General features: G+C 44.2%; 1 protein-coding gene across 11 annotated transcripts in view; it reads left to right on the top strand.

Annotated features, from left to right (window-relative positions):
* The window catches only part of REPS2 (RALBP1 associated Eps domain containing 2), a 441,759-nt gene that overhangs the window by 308,790 nt on the left and 109,384 nt on the right, over positions 1–23,585 (top strand). For all 11 annotated transcript variants that reach the window (XR_011319311.1, XR_011319312.1, XM_069757315.1 and 8 more), the window contains 2 exons: positions 15,031–15,108; positions 20,820–20,965. Coding sequence is in view for 9 of the 11 variants with exons in the window: in XM_069757315.1 (XP_069613416.1) it covers positions 15,031–15,108; positions 20,820–20,965 (224 nt within the window). In the remaining 2 variants the exon portion in view is untranslated. The remainder of the gene's footprint in view (positions 1–15,030; positions 15,109–20,819; positions 20,966–23,585) is intronic.

The following is a 23,585-nucleotide window of genomic DNA, read 5'->3' on the forward strand; positions in this document are numbered from 1 at the left end:
AACTTTTTTTGATTGGGCATTCTATCTAATCAGAATTGGTTTTTCATATGTATTTTTAGGGACTCTGATTTATGAGAGTTACTACATGTTAGGGCTAGCGGAACGCACCAAATAATAAGACTGATAGTGTATGGTGCGTTCGCAGCCCGGGGTCCACCGTGCAGAGATGGAACCTGCTGCTAAGTAACGACGGACTATATGGCGGTACTCATAAGAATACACACGTGGGTTAAACCTCACCCAACGTGAAGGAAGCGATCCTGTTGCGTCACAGGATCGCGGTACCGCACATAGAAGGCGAGCAAGCAGTCAGCGAACTTAACCCCAACTAGGATTGAAGTCCGATTAGACCCTTGCTGGCACAACACCTCAACTGGGTGTGTAAAGGCAACACTTATAATTAGAGCACCGAAGTGCGAACTGTGCCGTGCTGGCAGGCACCACTAAGCACCCAGACGTGGGTCAGGAAGCGCACTACTGGCGCGTGGCGCCGCACTGGCGGTCACAGCAATAGACGCTGATACGTGTGTGACACGTTGAGTGATTTGTCGGGCGCTAGATAGCAGCCATACTCCATACGCGAACAGTCATACAATAGGGTAGGGGTATTTAATGAACGACTTGCACTCACAACAAACACACGTATTCAAATGTACACTAGCGCATGGCCGTGCGGTCATGCGCAGTTTATATAATTGCAGGACAGGAAGTGGCCACAGAAACTTTGCCCTTCCAAGACCTGCCAAGAGGACCAATGGATTGCGCTGCAGAGCCAGAGCACATGACCCTCGATCTCCAACGGGAGATCTTGCTCTGGGCATGCTCAGTGTGCGCAAACAAGGACTTAGTCCCAGGGAAGTCCGCTCGCCGCTGACCAGCACTGACTTTAATGGCAGGAGCTGAAGAAGCAGCAGTAACTCTCTGTACAGAGTGAGAGCGAGCAAGACACTGGGAGCGACGTCCCTGCTGAGCAGACTCCACTGCGGCTGGAGGAGAATGGGAGACCGCAGCAGAGACGGATCGAGATTCCCCCTGTGCAGCAGAGGAAACTTGACTCCTAACACTACATCCCTATGATATGTCTGTCCGGATGGACGTTCTAACTGATTGAGTGTAATTTTAACGTGCACTATATCACATTATTTTTGTTTGTTGGGGTAGTTTTAAGAAATATATTATTAAAAGTTATATTTTATTATTTTTTCTCTGTGCTGTATACTGTCTAAGGAGCAAGAAATTGGGCTTTGACCCAACTTTGCTGGTATGTAGACATAGGGTCAGCAGTGGTCTGTTATCTCCTATGACCATGGGGTACCGTATTATGACACTGATAGTGTTGTGCTGCTGCTGTGAAAACAAGATGTCATCCCCTAGTGCCTTCTTTAAACTCCTATAACACATGAAATATGTTTCAAATGCATTCAAAACTTGGTTATAACAGCATGTTATGCTGCATTACATTAATTTATTAATGATCTATAAACGCGGTACCTTCCCTTTAACAAACATCATTCTCCCCAGTTTCCAGAACTGCTTCGGTCTTTGCTTGCCAATTCAAAGAGATTGCTGCTTGGTTTGTGCTGCTTCCACCAGTGTAAACCTATTGAGTCTAGAAACGAGGCTCCATAGACTTACATTAGGAAAGCGACTTTCAGACCACACGTAAAGCCCAATGTGATCTGGATAGTCTAATTTGAAGTCATATGATTCAGAATGGGAAACCGCAGCGGAGACGGATCGAGATTCCCCCTGTGCAGCAGAGGAAACTCGACTCCTAACATTACCCCCCCTCCTAGGGCCCCCCCCCTCCTTGGGCCTCGCTACGCTCGAAGGCAGCAATGAGCTGTGGGGCCCAAATGTTTTCAGCAGGCTCCCAAGACCTGTCCTCTGGACCATAACCCTTCCAATCCACCAAATAAAACTTTTTGCCGCGTACCACCTTGCACCCCAAAATAGCGTTCACCTCGTAATCGTCCGTAGACGAACCCGATGTCCCGGCAGATGACTCGGAAAACCGGGACATGTATACGGGTTTCAAGAGGGACACATGAAAGGTGTCGGTGATACCCAAGCGTGGAGGAAGAGCCAGGCGGTAGACCACAGGATTAACCTGTTCGAGAACCTTGAAGGGACCCAAGTAGCGAGGAGCAAACTTAGTGGACTCAACTCGCAGCCTGATGTTACGGGCGGAGAGCCACACCAAGTCGCCAGGGGCAAAAGTCGGGGCGGGGCGCCGATGAACATCGGCGGAGGACCTCATTCTCTCCTTGGAGGCCCGAATGGCATCCTGCGTGCGATCCCAAATGTCCCGTGCCTCCACAGCCCAGTCTGCCACCCTGGGATCAGCAGAAGACACAGGCATGGGCACAGGAACACGCAGATGCTGGCCGTAATTTAAGAGGAATGGAGTCTGACCGGTGGAGTCGGCTACGGCATTGTTAAGTGCAAACTCTGCCCACGGTAGCAAGGATGCCCAGTCATCCTGTCTGGCAGAAACAAAATGTCGCAGATATGTGACCAAGGTCTGGTTGGCCCTTTCTACCAACCCATTCGTCTCGGGATGATATACCGAAGAGAGATTTAACTCAATACTGAGTAGACGACATAGCTCCCTCCAGAATCGAGACGCAAACTGGGGACCCCGGTCACTAACAATTTTGTCTGGCATACCGTGTAAGCGAAAGATATGCTTGATAAACAAGACAGCCAACGCCCGTGCAGATGGTAGCCGTGGAAGAGGCACCAAATGCACCATTTTGGAAAAATAATCGGTGATCACCCAGATAATGGTGCAATTGCGAGACTTGGGTAAGCCAACCACAAAGTCCATCCCGACCATCTCCCAGGGCCTGTCAGCCACGGGCAGAGGATACAGCAAACCAGCTGGCCGTTGCCGAGGAGTCTTGTTCCTGGCACAAGAGACACACGCCCGAACGTACTCCGCGACATCACGAGCCATATGCGGCCACCAGTATGTCCTCGCCAGTAACTCTGATGTCCTTTTAGTACCAAAATGTCCACCCACCCTGGACGAGTGCGCCCAAGAGAGAACCTCCGGTCGCAAACTAGATGGAACAAAAGTCTTGCCCGGGGGCACAGACTCCAGCGAAACCGGGGCCACGGTTCTCAAACTCTCGGTGGGGACAATAAGCAGATGACACAACGGAGCGAGAGAGAGCGTCGGCCCGAATGTTCTTCTCCCCAGAAAGGAAATGGAGGGTGAAATGAAACCGGGAGAAGAACAAGGACCATCTGGCCTGGCGAGAATTCAACCGCTGAGCTGTCTGCAGATACACCAAATTTTTGTGATCTGTGAAGACTTGGAAGGGAAAACGTGCTCCCTCCAAGAGATGTCTCCACTCCGAGAAAGCCAACTTCATGGCTAGCAACTCCCTGTCCCCGATGGAATAATTCCTCTCTGCTGGTGCGAAGGTCTTGGAGAAAAAGAAGCAAGGATGCTTCCGACCTTGAGCATCCTTTTGGAAGAGGACTGCTCCAGCACCAACAGAAGAGGCATCCACCTCCATGATAAATGGCTTATCAACATCGGGGCGATGAAGAATGGGAGCGCTAGAGAAGTGTGACTTTATAGAGATAACGGCCTTGGAGACCTCCTCAGACCACAATTTGGGATTCGCCCCCTTCTTGGTGAGGGCAACCAAGGGAGCTACCAAAGTTGAGAAGTGCGGGATGAACTGGCGATAATAATTGATGAACCCCATAAAGCGCTGCACCGCTTTAAGAGAATGGGGTTCCTGCCAGTCCATCACAGCCTGTAGTTTGGCAGGATCCATAGCCAATCCCTGAGCTGAGATGATGTAGCCTAGGAAAGGTAAGGACTCCTGCTCAAACATACACTTCTCCAACTTGGCATAGAGGGAGTTTGCCCGTAGGAGGTCGAAGACTTTGCAAACATCTCTCCGGTGGGAGTCAATATCTGGAGAGTAGATGAGAATATCATCCAGATAGACTACGACCGAGGTGGAAAGCATATCCCGGAAGATATCGTTCACAAAGTCTTGGAAAACGGCTGGGGCATTACAGAGCCCGAAGGGCATCACCAGATATTCATAGTGCCCATCCCTGGTGTTAAAAGCCGTCTTCCATTCGTCCCCCTCACGGATGCGAATCAGGTTGTAAGCACCCCGCAGATCCAGTTTAGTAAATACCCTTGCTCCCCGAAGCCTATCGAATAGTTCAGATATTAAAGGCAAAGGGTATTTATTCTTAACGGTGATGGCGTTAAGACCCCTGTAATCTATGCATGGACGCAATTCCCCACTCTTCTTCTGCACGAAGAAGAACCCTGCCCCAGCAGGTGACACTGACTTCCTGATGAACCCTCTTGCCAGATTTTCCTGGATGTACTGTGACATTGCCTCCGTCTCCGGGAGAGATAGCGGATAGACTCGACCCCGGGGAGGCTCAGCACCAGGCAAAAGGTCAATAGGACAGTCATAGGGGCGATGGGGCGGAAGGTTCTCCGCTGCCTTTTTGGAGAATACGTCTGCATAAGACCAATACTACTTGGGGAGAGAGGAAAGATCTGCGGGTACCTCTGTTGTAGCAACCTGAACGCACTCCCTCTGACACCTACCCCCACAAGATTCACCCCATCCCAGAATTCTGCCTGAGGACCACTCGATATGAGGAGAGTGGTACCGTAGCCAAGGTATTCCCAACAGGACCTCATCAATTCCCTCGGGAATGACGAGCAGAGAAATAATCTCCTGATGAGATGGCGACATGGACAGAGTAAAAGGGATGGTCTGGTGAGTTATCTGTGAGGGCAGAGTCGACCCATTCACCACTCGTACCGTTACAGGTTAAGCTAGCATAACCAGAGGTATTGCGTGGCGTTGGGCGAAGGCAGAAGACATAAAATTGCCCTCCGCCCCAGAATCCACGCAGAGCTCTACCGAGTGGGAGAATGAGCCAATAGTAATTGTCCCCTTAAAGGACAATTTAGAGGCAAACGTCGCCGTGTCTAGTGTACCTCCACCTACGACCACTAGACGCTGACGTTTCCTCGACCGCTGAGGACATCTGGTGGCTAGATGTCCAGACTGCTGGCAAACATGACAGACCCTGAGTGCACAAGCGGTCCGGGACTTAGATCCCGCTTGTGACACTTCCCTGGCCTCATGTGACTCAGGAACCAGGACCGGAGATTCCAGAGGTTTGGCGAAAGTAGGAGCCAGCCGAAACCTCTGCCTACACTGGGCTCGCTCTAACCTCCGCTCGTTAAAACGGAGGTCAATTCGAGTGGAGACAGTTATTAGCTCCTCCAGTGTGGCAGGAATCTCCCTAGTGGCCAGGGCGTCCTTTACGTGGTCAGCCAAGCCCCTCCAAAATATGGGGATAAGGGCTTTATCCGACCATTCCAGCTCAGATGCTAAAGTGCGGAATTGGACGGCAAAATGACTGATCAAGGACTCTCCCTGAGTTAATGCCAGCAGTTTGAGCGCAGTGTCATGGGTGACTTGAGGTCCTAAAAAGACCTGTTTCTGCACCACATGATCGCCACGCTCCCACAGCGGCGTAGCCCATTCCAACGCCCTGTCCGACAATAGAGACACAATAAATCCCACCTTAGCCCGCTCTGTGGGGAAACGTGCAGCCAGAAGCTCGAGATGAATAGAGCACTGACTCACAAATCCCCTACAAAATTTGCTATTACCAGAAAATCTGGCAGCGGGAGGCGAGAAAATGTCGGAACAGGGGTGGCAATGGACAAAGTTGCTGCAGCCACGCTGGCAGCCTGTACAGCAACTGCGGTAACATCCACAGCTGAGGTTGCGCTCTCGAGAGCCGCCAACCTACCCTCCAGCTGCTGTATATACCGCAGGGATTGCTGTTTGTCCGTCATTACTAGCCAGACCCTGGCGCTAGTGTAATGTTAGGGCTAGCGGAACGCACCAAATAATAAGACTGATAATGTATGGTGCGTTCGCAGCCCGGGGTCCACCGTGCAGAGATGGAACCTGCTGCTAAGTAACGATGGACTATATGGCGGTACTCATAAGAATACACACGTGGGTTAAACCTCACCCAACGTGAAGGAAGCGATCCTGTTGCGTCACAGGATCGCGGTACCGCACATAGAAGGCGAGCAAGCAGTCAGCGAACTTAACCCCAACTAGGATTGAAGTCCGATTAGACCCTTGCTGGCACAACACCTCAACTGGGTGTGTAAAGGCAACACTTATAATTAGAGCACCGAAGTGCGAATTGTGCCGTGCTGGCAGGCACCACTAAGCACCCAGACGTGGGTCAGGAAGCGCACTACTGGCGCGTGGCGCCGCACTGGCGGTCACAGCAATAGACGCTGATACGTGTGTGACACGTTGAGTGATTTGTCGGGCGCTAGATAGCAGCCATACTCCATACGCGAACAGTCATACAATAGGGTAGGGGTATTTAATGAACGACTTGCACTCACAACAAACACACGTATTCAAATGTACACTAGCGCATGGCCGTGCGGTCATGCGCAGTTTATATAATTGCAGGACAGGAAGTGGCCACAGAAACTTTGCCCTTCCAAGACCTGCCAAGAGGACCAATGGATTGCGCTGCAGAGCCAGAGCACATGACCCTCGATCTCCAACGGGAGATCTTGCTCTGGGCATGCTCAGTGTGCGCAAACAAGGACTTAGTCCCAGGGAAGTCCGCTCGCCGCTGACCAGCACTGACTTTAATGGCAGGAGCTGAAGAAGCAGCAGTAACTCTCTGTACAGAGTGAGAGCGAGCAAGACACTGGGAGCGACGTCCCTGCTGAGCAGACTCCACTGCGGCTGGAGGAGAATGGGAGACCGCAGCAGAGACGGATCGAGATTCCCCCTGTGCAGCAGAGGAAACTTGACTCCTAACACTACATCCCTATGATATGTCTGTCCGGATGGACGTTCTAACTGATTGAGTGTAATTTTAACGTGCACTATATCACATTATTTTTGTTTGTTGGGGTAGTTTTAAGAAATATATTATTAAAAGTTATATTTTATTATTTTTTCTCTGTGCTGTATACTGTCTAAGGAGCAAGAAATTGGGCTTTGACCCAACTTTGCTGGTATGTAGACATAGGGTCAGCAGTGGTCTGTTATCTCCTATGACCATGGGGTACCGTATTATGACACTGATAGTGTTGTGCTGCTGCTGTGAAAACAAGATGTCATCCCCTAGTGCCTTCTTTAAACTCCTATAACACATGAAATATGTTTCAAATGCATTCAAAACTTGGTTATAACAGCATGTTATGCTGCATTACATTAATTTATTAATGATCTATAAACGCGGTACCTTCCCTTTAACAAACATCATTCTCCCCAGTTTCCAGAACTGCTTCGGTCTTTGCTTGCCAATTCAAAGAGATTGCTGCTTGGTTTGTGCTGCTTCCACCAGTGTAAACCTATTGAGTCTAGAAACGAGGCTCCATAGACTTACATTAGGAAAGCGACTTTCAGACCACACGTAAAGCCCAATGTGATCTGGATAGTCTAATTTGAAGTCATATGATTCAGAAGAGGACTGGAGCCACGCTGGAAATTTGGAAAGATGGCGATCGGTAAGTACTTTAATGTATCTACACCACATCACATACATATTTACAAAGGATGAGGGTATAATATTTTGGCTGAGAGTGCTTCTTTACTAAGTAATGGACAACCAGTAATGGACAACCCCTATACGATTAAAATTACCTTATCCTCCCTAATGAACAGTCTGTGCAAGTCATGCCAATCTGCGTATTGGCAGATGCCTAGCAACGGGCCTGGCTATGACATGGCCGCACACTTTTGATCACCAGTAGAAAAATCCACCTCAACATGATTGTTGCATTTGTCATGAAGGCATATTAGGATGTCGAAAAAAAGAAAGTCCATCTCACTAGTGATGCCTGAATTCAGTCCGGTCACATTGGTAGAGTCTGATCCTCAGTCTATTTCAATAGAGCACCCACAAATATTTTTATATTTCTTTTTTAAAATCAACTTTGCAAGGTTTATCTGCAAAAGAAATACAAAATGCATAATTCCTTGTAAAACCCGTAGAATGTAAGTCCGCAAGGACAGGGTCCTCTCCCCTCTGTACCGGTCTGTGATTGTAAATTTGTTTACTGTAAACGATATCTATAACCCTGTACATAACCCCTTCTCAAGTAGAGCACCATGGAATTAATGGTGCTATATAAATAAATAATAATAAATAAATAGAAAAATGAGTCAATGACATGAGAGTTTAATGGCACTAAACAGACATTCAGCATATTCGGTACATGTATTTAAATAAAAAATGAATTAATATATTGTAATATTAACTATAACTGTTAATTACTATAGTTATTATATAAAATAGTAATCCTGTTGTCAATTTCTCTTTATACAGAATATTCACACATTAACAATATATTCCACTAGGTGGCACTTTAAGAACATCCTAAATACAAGTATTGTCAAGGTCTATAAATAAAGCTTATTGAAATAAGCAACTTGAGTTATTCATGCGCACTCATGCTGACTGCATTACAAAGTACAAGTACTACACACACATATACATATATATATATATATGTGTATATATATATATATATATATATATATACCGTATATACAGTTCAGACCAAAAGTTTGGACACACCTTCTCATTTAAAGATATTTCTGTATTTTCATGACTATGAAAATTTTACATTCACATTGAAGGCATCAAAACTATGGAATTATATACTTCACAAAAAAGAGTGAAACACCTGAAATTATGTCTTAAATTCTAGGTTCTTCAAAGTAGCCACCTTTTGCTTTGATGACTGCTTTGCACACTCTTGGCATTCTCTTGATGAGCTTCAAGAGGTAGTCACAGGGAATCGTCTTTCAACAATCTTGAAGGAATTCCCAGAGATGCTTAGCACTTGTTGGCCCTTTTGCCTTCACTCTGCGGTCCTGCTCACCCCAAACCATCTCGATTGGGTTCAGGTCTGGTGACTGTGGAGGCCAGGTCATCTGGCGTAGCACCCCATCACTCTCCTTCTTGGTCAAATAGCCTTTACACAGCCTGGAGGTGTGTTTGGGGTCATTGTCCTGTTGAAAAATAAATGATGGTCCAACTAAACGCAAACCGGATGGAATAGCATGCCGCAAACCAGCATGCCTTCAATTTTGAATAAATCCCCAACAGTGTCACCAGCAAAGCACCCCCACACCATCACACTTCCTCCTCTATGCTTTACGGTGGGAACCAGGTAGAGTCCATTCGTTCACCTTTTCTGCATCGCACAAAGACACGGTGGTTGGATCCAAAGATCTCAAATTTGGACTCATCAGACCAAAGCACAGATTTCCACTGGTTTAATGTCCATTTCTTGTGTTCTTTAGCCCAAACAAGTCTCTTCTGCTTGTTGCCTGTCCTTAGCAGTGGTTTCCTAGCAGCTATTTTACCATGAAGGCCTGCTGCACAAAGTCTCCTCTTAACAGTTGTAGAGATGTGTCTGCTGCTAGAACTCTGTGTGGCATTGACCTGGTCTCTAATCTGAGCTGCTGTTAACCTGCGATTTCTGACGCTGGTGACTCGGATTAACTTATCCTCAGAAGCAGAGGTGACTCTTGGTCTTCCTTTCCTGGGGCGGTCGTCATGTGATCCAGTTTCTTTGTAGCGCTTGATGTTTTTTGCCACTGCACTTGGGGACACTTTCAAAGTTTTACCAATTTTTCGGACTGACTGACCTTCATTTCTTAAAGTAATGATGGCCACTCGTTTTTCTTTACTTAGCTGCTTTTTTCTTGCCATAATGCAAATTCTAACAGTCTATTCAGTAGGACTATCAGATGTGTATCCACCAGACTTCTGCTCAACACAACTGATGGTCCCAACACCATTTATAAGGCAAGAAATCCCACTTATTAAACCTGACAGGGCACACCTGTGAAGTGAAAACCATTCCCGGTAGCTACCTCTTGAAGCTTATCAAGAGAATGCCAAGAGTGTGCAAAGCAGTCATCAAAGCAAAAGGTGGCTACTTTGAAGAACCTAGAATATAAGACATAATTTCAGTTGTTTCACACTTTTATGTTCAGTATATACAGTAATTCCACATGTGTTAATTCGTAGTTTTGATGCCTTCAGTGTGACTGTACAATTTTCATAGTAATTAAAATACAGAAAAATCTTTAAATGAGAAGGTGTGTCCAAATGTTTGGTTTGTACTGTATATACAGCTCTGGCAAAAATTAAGAGACCACTGCTAAATGTTCAGTTTGTCTAATTTTTCTCTTTATAGGTATATTTTGAGTAAAATGTAAATTGTTCTTTTATTCTATAAATTTCAGACAACATGTCTCCAATAGTGTTGAGCATTCCGATACTGCAAGTATCGGGTATCGGCCGATACTTGCGGTATCGGAATTCCGATACCGAGTTCCGATATTTTTGCGATATCGGGAATCGGTATCGGATCCATATTAATGTGTAAAATAAAGAATTAAAATAAAAAGTATTGATATACTCACCTCTTCGGAGGCCCCTGGACATCACCGCTGGTGACCGGCAGCCTTCTTTGTTTAAAATGAGCGCGTTTAGAGACTTCCATGACGTCACGGCTTCTGATTGGTTGCGTGCCGCTCATGTGACCTCCACGCGACCAATCAGAAGCCGCGACGTCATTCTCAGGCCCTAAACTCCTCATTCTAGGAATTTAGGACCTGAGAATGACGTCGCGGCTTGTGATTGGTCGCGTGGCGGTCACATGAGCGGCACGCGACCAATCAGAAGCCGCAACGTCATTCTCAGGCCCTAAACTCCTCATTCTATGAATTTAGGACCTGAGAATGACGTCGCGGCTTCTGATTGGTCGCGTGGCGGTCACATGAGCGGCACGCGACCAATCATCAGAAGCCGCGACGTCATTCTCAGGTCCTAAACGCGCTCATTTTAAACAAAGAAGCCTGCCGGTTACCCGCGGCGATGTCTAGGGGCCTCCGGAGAGGTAATTATATCAATATTTTTTATTTTAATTCTTTATTTTACACATTAATATGGATCCCAGGGCCTGACGGAGAGTTTCCTCTCCTTCAGACCCTGGGAACCATCAGGATACCTTCCGATACTTGGTGTCCCATTGACTTGTATTGGTATCGGGTATCGGTATCTGCGATATCCGATACTTTTCGGGTATCGGCCGATACTATCCGATACCGATACTTTCAAGTATCGGACGGTATCGCTCAACACTAGTCTCCAAATTTCCAAGCAATAAATTTTGTAATTTTTTTCTGACAAAGAAAAATGGTAAAAAAAAAAAAGCCCAGGGCTTTCAGACCTCAAATAATGCAAATAAAACAAGTTCATAATCATTTAGAAACAACAATACTAATGTTTTAACTCGGGAAGAGTTCAGGAATCAATATTTTGTAGAATAACCATGATTGTTAATCACAGCTTTCATGCATCTTGGCATGCTTTCCACCAGTCTTTCACACTGCTTCTGGTGCAAAAATGTAAGCAGTTCTTCTTTGTTGATGGCTTGTGACTATCCATCATCCTCTTGATTACATTCCAGAGGTTTTCAATGGGGTTCAGGTCCGGAGATTGGGCTGCCCATGACAGGGTTTTGATGTGGTGTTGCTAATATATTTTAGCGCAGCAGATTATTGCAAACATTTCTGGGCCAGAAAATTAGTGTTCTATATCTTAATAGGCTTGTTTCCATGCAACTAAAGGCACCGTCACACTAAGCGACGCTGCAGCGATACCGACAACGATGTCGATCGCTGCAGCGTCGCTGTTTGGTCGCTGGAGAGCTGTCACACAGACAGCTCTCCAGCGACCAACGATGCCGGTAACCAGGGTAAACATCGGGTTACTAAGCGCAGGTGTAATGTAGAGTATACAGTAGTGTGAAGGTACCGTCACACTGAACGATATCGCTAGCGATCCGTGACGTTGCAGCGTCCTGGCTAGCGATATCATTCAGTTTGACACGCAGCAGCGATCAGGATCCTGCTGTGATGTCGTTGGTCGCTGAAGAAAGTCCAGCACTTTATTTGGTCGCTGGACTCCCTGCTGACATCACCGAATCGGCAGGGCCGCGCTTAGTAACCCGATGTTTACCCTGGTTACCATCGTAAAAGTAAAAAAAAAAACACTACATACTTACCTTCCGCTGTCTGTCCCCGGCGCTGTGCTTTCCTGCACTGGCTGTGAGCCCGGAAAGCAGAGCGGTGACGTCACCGCTGGGCTTTCCGGCTGGCCGTTGCTCACAGCCAGTGCAGAGAAGCACAGCGGGGGACAGACAGCGGAAGGTAAATATGTAGTGTTTTTTTTTTTTTACTTTTACGCTGGTAACCAGGGTAAACATCGGGTTACTAAGCGCGGCCCTGCGCTTATTAACCCGATGTTTACCCTGGTTACCAGTGAAGACATCGCTGAATCGGCGTCACACACGCCGATTCAGCGATCTCTGCAGGAGGTCCAGCGATGAAATAAAGTGCTGGACTTTCTGCAGCGACCAACGACATCACAGCAGGATCCTGATCGCTGCTGCATGTCAAACTGAACGATATCGCTATCCAGGACGCTGCAACGTCACGGATCGCTAGCGATATCGTTCAGTGTGACGGTACCTTTGTGCATGGAGAGCTCTATCCCTCACTCAGTTGTGTCTCTTTTCATGTGCAGATTCAATTATACCCTTATCTAAAACATACCCCAACTCATTTAAAGAGTATCTAAACTTTCTTCTAGAGTTTTCATATTTAGTAAAGGCACTTTGCCTTCTCATTGGTTGGGGTTCAGGTCCTGAGGTGTCTTGCGGTTGCATTAAAGGGAACCTGTCACCCCCCAGAGCATTTTTAAGTAAAAGAGCCACCTTCAGCAGCACTAAGGCTGCATTCTGTGAAGGTGGCTCTTATGTTTAGCATCCCTAGGAATGCTGAATTAATCACTATTATAAATTTGGCGCCATACTTCTATTGAGTCCGGGAGGTATGATTTCTTCGTGACTCAAGCACCTCGCAGCCGTCCATCATCCCACCGGACGCCGCCTCCTCTCTGTCATGACGTCATGGCGCCTTCGTGTAGCAGAGGCCCCAGATTCCGCCCCGCAGTGTGTTATGAATCTGGCGCCTGCGCAGTGGAGCGGGTCATCGTGCTCCATTAAATGAACATATGTGTTTGTTAAAATGATTTTGTGTTCATATGTTCAGTCCTTTTACCAAAGATGCCAAGTGGTTAAAAGAAATGAGCTGACCATTCTTAAGGTGTTTTTCTCTCTGAAGACGCTTTATACTTTATAATAGAAATCAATTGCATGGCTCAAAAGATACCTGGAGAGACACTTTGGCATCTTTTTGAGCGTTTTGCCAATGTTTTTTTACTGAAAAACCACAAGCGGTTTTCTTATTGTTGAATTAAGTTTCATAAATGACCTTAAAGTTCAAATTTAAAAAAAAGGCCACAAAAATGCTGGAAAAATGCCGAAAAAAATTGCTGGTGGTTAAATACAGTAGAAAATTGAGCAGGAAACAACAAAAAAAATCTAAAAAAGCCACTTCAAGAAAAAACGTTTCTTGAAGCTTCTGTTTTTACAAAAAAAAAAAAACCTCATCTGGTTTGCCCCGCCTGTAAAAGTTGTCATGTGCACATACCCTTAAAGAGTTTGTCCACTACTAGGACAATCCCTTCTCAATCTAAATGTTTAGCCATGATAAAATAAAAAAGATTATACTCTCCTCCCGTGACAGCGCCATTACAGCGGTGTCAGCAATCGCAGTTCTGGGGCTCATGCTGCCTGCTGCCCAATAAGTGCTGCCATCACGGTCTCCGCCTTCATACGAATTGAACATGAAGAGGAAGTCAGTGCCAAACATTAAGATCAAGATGTGGTTGTTCTACTAGTGGACAATCCCTTTAAAAGTGATGTCAGAGCTCTATGGGTTTCTAAACTTTTATGGTCTTCATTTTCAGATTCCTACGAGTCTAGCCACTTGTGTCGGCAAACATTGTAAATGTTGGGTAGACAGAAACCATGTAGCAACAGCACAGACAGCATTTACAATTTGTTTTGGATCAAGGTTTTTTGATTGAGTCCTCCACCCATACTACTGAGTAATGCTCATGCAGATGTTAGTGCAAATTGGTCCAAACTTGAATCACAGTGCATGGACTGACCACAGTTCTCCTGACCCGAGCGTGGCAGCATTATATAAATATATGAAGCTGTCCTGCTACGGTCGGTAGACCTGTGTCCAGTCCATGCATTGTGGTCCAAGATCGGACAGATTTGCACAGATATCTTCTTGGGCCCTTACTGAGCATTAGATCCAACGTGGCTACATGCTTCTTTCTATATGTGGTACACGGAACCTTTGAGATTTTTTCACAGATGTATTGTTATATACATTAGCGTTGAACCATTAAAACCCTTAAATATTTTTGTATTTGGTTTGTACTATACACCTTTTAAAGCGAACCTGTCAGCAGGATTTTGCTAAGTATACTACAGGCACTGTCAGGTTGGCAGTTTGAAACTGTTTAAAATGATACCTGGGGTGAAGAAATCCGTCTTGTGTAATCAGTGTAAGAAGTTTTCAGTTAATGATATTCCCGTGCTCCAGGACGGGACTGTAGGCAGAGTCTTATCTTCCTGCTCTAAGCCAGACATGTTCCTCATCATAGAGACAGGCTGTGCTTTGGAGCAGCCTGTGGGCAGGTCTTTCCTTGGCTTCTCTGGCTTAGAGCAAGAAGATAAGACTCTGCCAACAGTTCCACCCCGGAGCACGGGTTATCGTTTAATGAAAACTCTGATTACACAAGAACTACAAGATGATTTCTTCACCCCAGGTATCATTTTAAACAGTTTACCACTGCCAACCTCACAGTGTCTGTAGTTTACTTAGCAAAGTCCTGCTGACAGGTTCATTTTAAATGGTATAATAAAGGCATTGCATACATCAGTTATTTTACATTTGTTTTTCATCTTCAAATAAGCTCACCTTCCAGTCAGTTTGTTTAATGAAGTTAATACTATCTATTCTACAGAATGAACGAGCAGTAGAGATCAAATTGCAGACTAATAAAATGTTGCCACAGACTGAGGAAAGCAGTCCAGACAAAAAGGTAAATCAGGCGTTCTTACTGTTGCAATGTTATCCATCACTCACAAGTTTATCTCCAATTTCCTTTACACTTTACAAACTCACATTCATTACTTTATGTAATCCACAGCTTTCAATTAGATGCAGAAGAAGGGATTTTATAGTTATCCATATGCAGGTGTCTTACATTTACTCAGTCAGAAAAATTCTTAGACTCCATTATTCTTCAGACAAGCCAAACTGACTGTCAGATTAGGAAATATTAATTGAACTGAATGTACCAGTATTTTTTCATATTCATTACTTGTTTTATCTGCTTTTAGCGCAATTCGTCAACTCTTTTATGCCAGAAAACTGTCATAAAAGGCTTTGAAAATTGCACATTTTTTGCGCAATGTGGAGTTGTTCAAAAATTTTGCAACTTTGGGCATTACACGCCAGTTTGAAGCCACTCTATCAAAATGGATGGAGCTGACTGTGGGAGGTGGCTTGGCTACACTTGTCCATCAAATTCAGCAAAAGTGCTGGTGTTTTATAAGCTAGAAATACTACTCTGGTTGATGACTAATGTTGCTTTTCTGCCGAGGTGCACTGAGAATATGCACCAGAATTAAGTTGCGTTCCCCTCTTATTAAATTCAGTATCATTCAGTGGGGAAAATAAGTATTTGATACACTGCCGATTTTGCAAGTTTTCCCACCGACAAAGAATCGAGAGGTCTGTAATTTTTATCATAGGTACACTTTAACTGTAAGAGACAGAATCTAAGAATTAAAGGGAACCTGTCACCCCCAAAATCAAGGGTGAGGGGCTTATCTACAGCATTCTGGAATGCTGTAGATAAGTCCCCGATGTATCCTAAAAGATGAGAAAAAGAGGTTAGATTATACTCACGAAGGGGCGGTCCCGCTGCTAGTCCGATCCGATGGGTGTCGCAGTCCGGTGCCTCCTATCTTCATCAGATGACGTCCTCTTCTGGTCTTCATGCTGCGGCTCTGGCGCAGGTGCACTTTGTCTGCCCTGTTGAGGGCAGAGCAAAGTACTGCAGTGCGCAGGCGCCGGGCCTCTTTGACCTTTCCCGACACCTGCGCAGGTGACCGCCCGCCCAGGTGAGTATAATCTAACCTCTTTTTCTCATCTTTTAGGATACATTGGGGGCTTATCTACAGCATTACAGAATGCTGTAGATAAGCCCCTGATGCCGGTGGGCTTAGCTCATCTCGGATTTTGGGGGTGACAGGTTCCCTTTAAAAACAGAAAATGCATATTGCATATTTTTTAAATAATTAAATTGCATGTTATTGCATGAAATAGGTATTTGATCACCTACCAACTAGCAAGAACTTTGCCTCCCACAGAGTTTTTTTGAAGAAGCCCTCCTACTCTGCACTCATTACCTGTTTTAATTGCACCTGTTTGAACTTGTTACCTGTATAAAAGACACCTGTCCACACACTCAATCAATCACACTTCAACCTTTCCACCATGACCAAGACCAAAGAGCTGTCTAAGGACACCAGGGACAAAATTGTAGGCTTGCACAAGGTTGGAATGGACTACAGGACAATAGGCAAGTGGCTTGGTGAGAAGACAATAACTGTTGGCCCAATTATAAGAAAATGGAAAAAACACAAGATGACTGTCCATCTTGCTCGGTGTAGGGCTCCATGCAAGATCTTGCCTCATGGGGTAGGGAAGATTCTGAGAAAGGTCGGGAATCAGCCTAGAAATACATGAGAGGACCTGGTCAATGACCTGGAGAGAGCTGGGAGCACAGTCTCAAACATTACTGCTAGTAACACAGTATGTCGTCATGGATTAAAATCCTGCAGGGCAAGCAAGGTACCCCTGCTCACATCACCACATGTTCAGGCCCGTTTAAAGTTTGCTAATGACTATCTGGATGATCCAGGGGATACATGCGAGAAGGTCATGTGGTCAGATGAGATTATAATAGAACTTTCTGGTATCAACTCCACTCGCTGTGTTTGAACAAAAAGGATGAGTATAACATCGTACAAACCATGAAGCATGGTGGTAGAATCATCATACTTTGGTTGTGCTTTTCAGTGAAGCGGAATGGATGACTGCACTGTATTGAAGGGAGGATGCATGGGGTCAAGTATCACAAGATTTTGGCCAAAAAATCCTTCCCTCAGTAAGAGCATTAAAGATGGGTTGTGGCTGGGTCTTCCAGCATGACAATGACCTGAAACACACAACCAGGGCAACTAAGGAGTGGCTCCATAAGAAGCATTGCAAGCTCATGGAGTGGTTTAGCCAGTCTCCAGACCCGAACCCAATAGAAAATCTTTGAAAGGAGCTGAAACTAAATGTTGCTCAGTGACAGCCGCGAAATCTGAAAGATCTGGAGAAGATCTGTATGGAGGAGTGTGCCAAAATCCCTGCTGCAGTGTGTGCAAACTTCGTCAAGAACTAGAGAGAACGTCTGACCTCTGTAATTGCAAACAAAGGTTTTGTTACCAAATATTAAGTTCTCTTTTATTATTGTATCAAATACTTATTTCATGCAATAAAATGCAAATAAATTATGTTAAAATCATACAGTTTGGTTTTCTGGATTTTTTTTACAACTGTAATGTCTCTTACAGTTGAAGTATGCTTTACCTACGATAAAAATTATAGACCTCTCCATTCTTCGTAGGCGGGAAAACTTGCTCAATTGGCAATGTATCAAACACTTATTTTCACCACTGTATTCCAGCAAGCCCTTCATTAATACTGGAATATGCAAGGTCTGTCTTAATGAATCTGCCCCTGTGTGTGTGTTGTGTCTAACAAGGGGATTTGTCTTATATGCACAAAAAATGTGAGAAAATTGTTCCAAAAAATGTGCCACAAATTTTTGGCACAAAATTACCAACTAAGTAATCTGAATTTAGATTTAGATTAGATAGTGTAAAGATGCCTTACAGTTATCAAACAGCATGAATTACTGTGATAATGACATATTTTTAGACGTAGTTTGCACTAAGATTTAGACAGAATTAATTCTTATGCCCCTATATGTTATCTTTAGTCTATATATATGTGTGTTATGGTGGGAGATAAATACATTATATATTTCACATTAATTGCAAGATTACCGTATTTTTCGGACTAAAAGACGCACTTTTTCCCCCCCAAAAAAGGGGGGAAAATGGGGGGTGCGTCTAATAGTCGCAATGCAGGCTTACCTAGGTGGCAGAGGTGCGGTGGCAGAGGTCCGGTGGCAGAGTTGCGGTTGCGGGGGGGTGGCAGCAGAGGAGGCGCAGTAAGCGGGGTCCCTTTCCCCGGTATGGTGATGCAGCAGGCCCGGTATGCAGCAGAGCCGGGTGAATCCTCTTGTTATCGGTGGTGGCGGCCATTTTCTGGAGGCTGCGCGTGCGCAGATGGAGCGCTCTGCTTCCCGGGGCTTCAGGAAAATGGCCGCCGCGATCTCCATCTGCGCACGCGCGGCCTCCCGCGGCCATTTTCCTGAAGCCCCGGGAGCAGAGCGCTTCATCTGCACACGCGCGGCCTCAGGAAGATGGCCGCGCCCACCGATAACAAGAGGATTCACCCGGCTCTGCTGCATACCGGGCCTGCTGCATCACCATACCGGGGAAAGGGACCCCGCTTCCTGCGCCTCCTCTGCTGCCACAGCCCCGCCACCGCACCTCTGCCACCGGACCTCTGCCACCGCACCTCTGCCACCTAGGTAAGCCTGCATGGTACGCCAGGGACCCCTCTCACGCCATACCTCTCACTGCACCTCCTGATCCCAGCACCTCCTGATCCCAGCACCTCCTGATCCCAGCACCTTCTCATCCCAGCACCTCCTGATCCCAGCACCTCCTGATCCCAGCACCTCCTGATCCCAGCACCTCCTGATCCCAGCACCTTCTCATCCCAGCACCTCCTGATCCCAGCACCTCCTGATCCCAGCACCTCCTGATCCCAGCACCTCCTGATCCCAGCACCTCCTGATCCCAGCACCTTCTCATCCCAGCACCTTCTCATCCCAGCACCTTCTCATCCCAGCATCACCCCACCTTGCCTCCTGTGACCCTGCTCTGCCACCGCCATAAGATACTGTAAATTCGGACAATAAGACGGACCCCCATGTTATAAAAAATCTTTTTTTCTGCAATTTTCACCCCAAATTTGGGGTGCGTCTTATGGTCCGGTGCATCTTATAGTCCGAAAAATACGGTATTGCCTAATAGACATCACCATATACCCCATATTCCATTTTCATCTTATATATTTTTATGTGGTAGGGCGGGCTAAAATTCAAACCATAGTTTCTTCCACATGAGCACCAGTCACAATATATCCCTAGTTACAAGCCATAGTACCACAACGGTGGCATCCACAGTGCCACCAATATTATCTTCTCCAGTATAACCATGACTGCTAGCCATAGTGTCCCCATAGTACTAGCTACAGTCACTGGGGTGGATACTGGCAGGAAGGTACCCCTAAGCCACTTATTAAACATCTTCACTAGTCTTGTTTGTATTCTCCTCTTAGTATATACAATGTGATGGTTTATACGTAGTGTGTGATGCATTGAAGGAAACTGGTAAGCTTTGCATTTATTCCTAGTTATATGAACCCCAGGAACATTTTTCTAATTATTTTTATTGATTTTTAAGTTGTACACTGCCCGTAATGAACATATTTCTATATGCAGTTTCAAAGGGATCATGGTTATTTGATATATTGTCCCTAGGGATGCTTTCCATGACATTGATCACTCTGTTCATAATGAAGCATATGACAGAGGTGTTCTCACTTGGCCTGAGAAATTCATACTCATTGGTCACACTATTGAATTTCACAAATAATTCAGATTCTTCAAATGTTTTTCAGCAGGTCTTGAATTGCCAGAAGCCATTTCTTATAGTTTATTTCCAATGCATGTTAATGAATAGGATGTTCTTACTATTTATTCATTTTTTATAATTTTTTGGGAAAATTACTTGAGGACTGGTCAAGATTTTAAGGATCACTAGAAAGAACTTCTAATGATAGTAAAGAAAGACACCCCATGCTTTATAAAAGGAAATGTCTCACTTTTACTGTGCTCGTTGGGACATACTATGGGTTCACATTGCGTTTCAGCTCCACGGCTTTAGTAGACTACACTTTTGTGTCTGGCTAAAAAGATGGACACTGAACAAAACAAGGCCAGAATCCAAACTTTCAGACATTGGACTTGTCTGCATTGTGTTCAGTGGCTCCCCCAGAACAAAGACCCCAGACTGAGTTATGGATATGGAGATGAAATTTTAGATAGCCCAAGCCTTACCTATCAGTCATAGAAATGGCTTTGCACCTATAGTTAGACGTGTGATTTTTCATAACTATGGTATTTTGTACATGGGAAGAGCAGAGAAATCGTCACAATGACTGTCAGTGTATCCCGACAATCTTTTCGCCTCCTTAATGGGATGCAGACTGCCATAAAAATAAAGCCTATTTTCTGCTGACATCTTTCATAGGCCAGTGACAAGAAATTTTATTTAATTCCCTGCTGTGACCCACATTGTTCCTGTTCACAAGGGGAGCTAAAAAGGGATAAGGTAAAGGCTTGTGATGCACTTCCATAATATATGAAAATGGGTAGCAAAAGTTGATTTCAGCTTCACTGACACGAACATACTAAAATGCGAATGCAACATTTTCAGAAATGCATTTCATTAAAAAAAAATTAAAATATTTATAAAACTTAATTCTTTCTTACAGGAGATCCTATTAAACCACCCACCCACCAAGCCATTAAGAAGAAAATTCCACCCTGAAAGCCAAGTGCTGGAAAATCACGACTTGTCCTCAGCATCAAGTGTGACCTCATCTGCTGCATCCTTAAAGTCTCATCCCGCTGTTCAAAAGTATGTTACGTAGTCTGCAGATAGTTATAAATAGCAGTGGTTTATTTCTCTGGTTTATTTTTTGTTAAGATATTGACCTCCACTAATCCATAAATAACTGGCTTCATAATGACCTCCTGACTAGTGTCTCCATTCAGTCTACAGTGCTACTAAATCTAAATACTGGGTCTTAAGGAGCATTTGCACCTAAAATTGGCTAAAAATACCTTAGGTTTGCAAAAAAGGTATGGTGACACATGGTTATTATATTCACATCTACAGTGAAACTATGTTATATAACCACCCAATATTACACTAAAAGTGATTTAATTGATGGGTGTTTCCCCCCCCCCCCCAAAGGAATTAATATACATACGGTAAGATCGAATTGAAAAACTTGGAATAAAAATGCCCTTTATTTTCTGATAGAAAAAAACATTTTGTGAAGATTTCAGTGTTTTTGTATGTTACTTATGTGTTAAGACCATGTTCCAACAAACATACCTTCAGTCTTTTTGCTGTACAAACCAGTTGTAACCTATGTTCTAGTGCACAAGGACCTGAACATGCATTATCCTTGTCCAGTTCAACAGGCAATGTATGGACGTGACTGTGTGAACTTGGCCAATCGAAAAATTTGAAGCAAATTAAAATGTGGGTTGAATAAGTAAATAGTGTAGATTTTCTAGGCATCACATAAACATGGTAACCAATATGATACTATAGCTGGTTGTTACATCTTTTAAGATGGTGAATGCGACAAAGAACAATAAAAAAGTGCTACAGTTGTACATACATTTTAAAGAAACTTTTAGATGTACATTCAAATTAGCAATGGTCTCGATATCTGTTATAGATATTTCTATCAGCAAAGAAACAGGCCATGGTTTGTGAATACATGCTTTTCCTAGTCTTGTATCAATGAAACCTCAGTCATGGTTAAGAATATACAGCTCTGGCAAAAATTAAGTGACCACTTCAAAATGTTCATTTTTTCAGATTTTTTTCTTTATAGGTATATTTTTGAGTAAAATGTAAATTGTTCATTTATTCTATAAACTACTGACAAAATGTCTCCGAATTTCCAAGCAATATATTTTGTATTTTTTCTGAAAAGGAGAAATGGTCAATATTACAAAAAAAACTCCAGTGCTTTCAGGCCTCAAATAATGCAAAGAAATGAAGTTAATAATCATTTAGAAACAACAATACTAATGTTTTAACTCAGGAAAAGTTCAGAGATCAATATTTTGTGGAATAACCATGATTTTTAATCACAGCTTTCATGCGTCTTGGCATACTTTCCACCAGTCTTTCACACTGCTCATGTAAGCAGTTCTTCTTTGCTTGATGGCTTGTGAGTTGTGACTATCCATTATCCTCTTGATTACATTCCAGAGGTTTTTAATGGGGTTCATGTCTGGAGATTGGGCCACCAGCCACCTCTGCAGTCTAATAACAGTGCACTGTCTCCTAGGCAAGGAGCACAATGCCTACAATTTTTTTGCTGTAGAGTTTACAAGCATTGGTCTGGAGTTGGTCGGTTTGCTGGATCTTGCCAACTTCAGTACCCCTGTGCTCCTTCAATACTGCAGAGGCTATACTGCCTCTTATCCAAATATAAAAAAAGGAAAAATCTACCTCACCATGCGAAGTATAAGGAGAAACTGTTCATATTAGGAAACACGTCAATCTGTTGAAAAAAAGTTAACTAACGGTACCAAAGTGCAATAAAGAATTCCGGATCGAGATAGAGGCTAGGGAATGATCCTGAAGATTGAAATTCGGACAACCATTTTAAAAGACAGACACTGATGGAAAATAGGTCAAAGACATTAAAAATGTCATGTTTTGGACTCTGCCTAATTGTAGTATATGACGCTAATTCATTACCACTGGCTTTCATATGCCAGTTTTAATGATGGTCGGCCAGGAATGAGATGTGACTTAATTCATTTCAAAATGTAAAAAAATTGTATAAAATAACATTATGCACCTTTGGTATTATAAACGCGATACAGAATCTTGTGATCATTGATAATTTACAAGTGATACTATTGTCATCACCAGCTCCAGTTTTGTATTGTAAATGGCTTATGAAATAAGCGATAGACAAATCTGAAATCTTCCGTAAATATTGAGATCTATGCAGACTATCAGATTAAATTGCCAGAAGGAATTCCGTCTGTCACTGGCACAAGAGTAAAAGATTGTTGTATATGATTAATTCACTTGTTTACACATTATAAGCAGTGTGCCACATTGACTTTTCCGAGATTGTATTAATACTCAGATGACTACAGTGTGTGCTGTTCCTTAATTAGGCAGAGCAAAGGTTCTCTGGTTGGCATTGCTACCTTACGGCATTGGAGTTCTCGATTTGGCATGGATGTGTATTTTCTCGCTTTGCATAGATTATTTCAGGGTTCTCCCAAAACATACCTATGGTCAAAAGGCATCACATAAAAATTGACTAGTTTTTGTAACATAAAAATATAAAAGACAGAAAATTTAGCAAGCCTGTCCCTGGTGGCTCACTGCAGAAATTATTGGTGTAATATATACAGTCACGACGGAAAGTATTGGCCCCCTTGAAATTGTTCTAGAAAATGAAAATGTTTCTCCCACAATTCCAGTTATT

This window comes from Ranitomeya imitator, chromosome 3, assembly GCF_032444005.1.
Source record: "Ranitomeya imitator isolate aRanImi1 chromosome 3, aRanImi1.pri, whole genome shotgun sequence".
NCBI classification, from domain to species: Eukaryota; Metazoa; Chordata; class Amphibia; order Anura; family Dendrobatidae; genus Ranitomeya; species Ranitomeya imitator.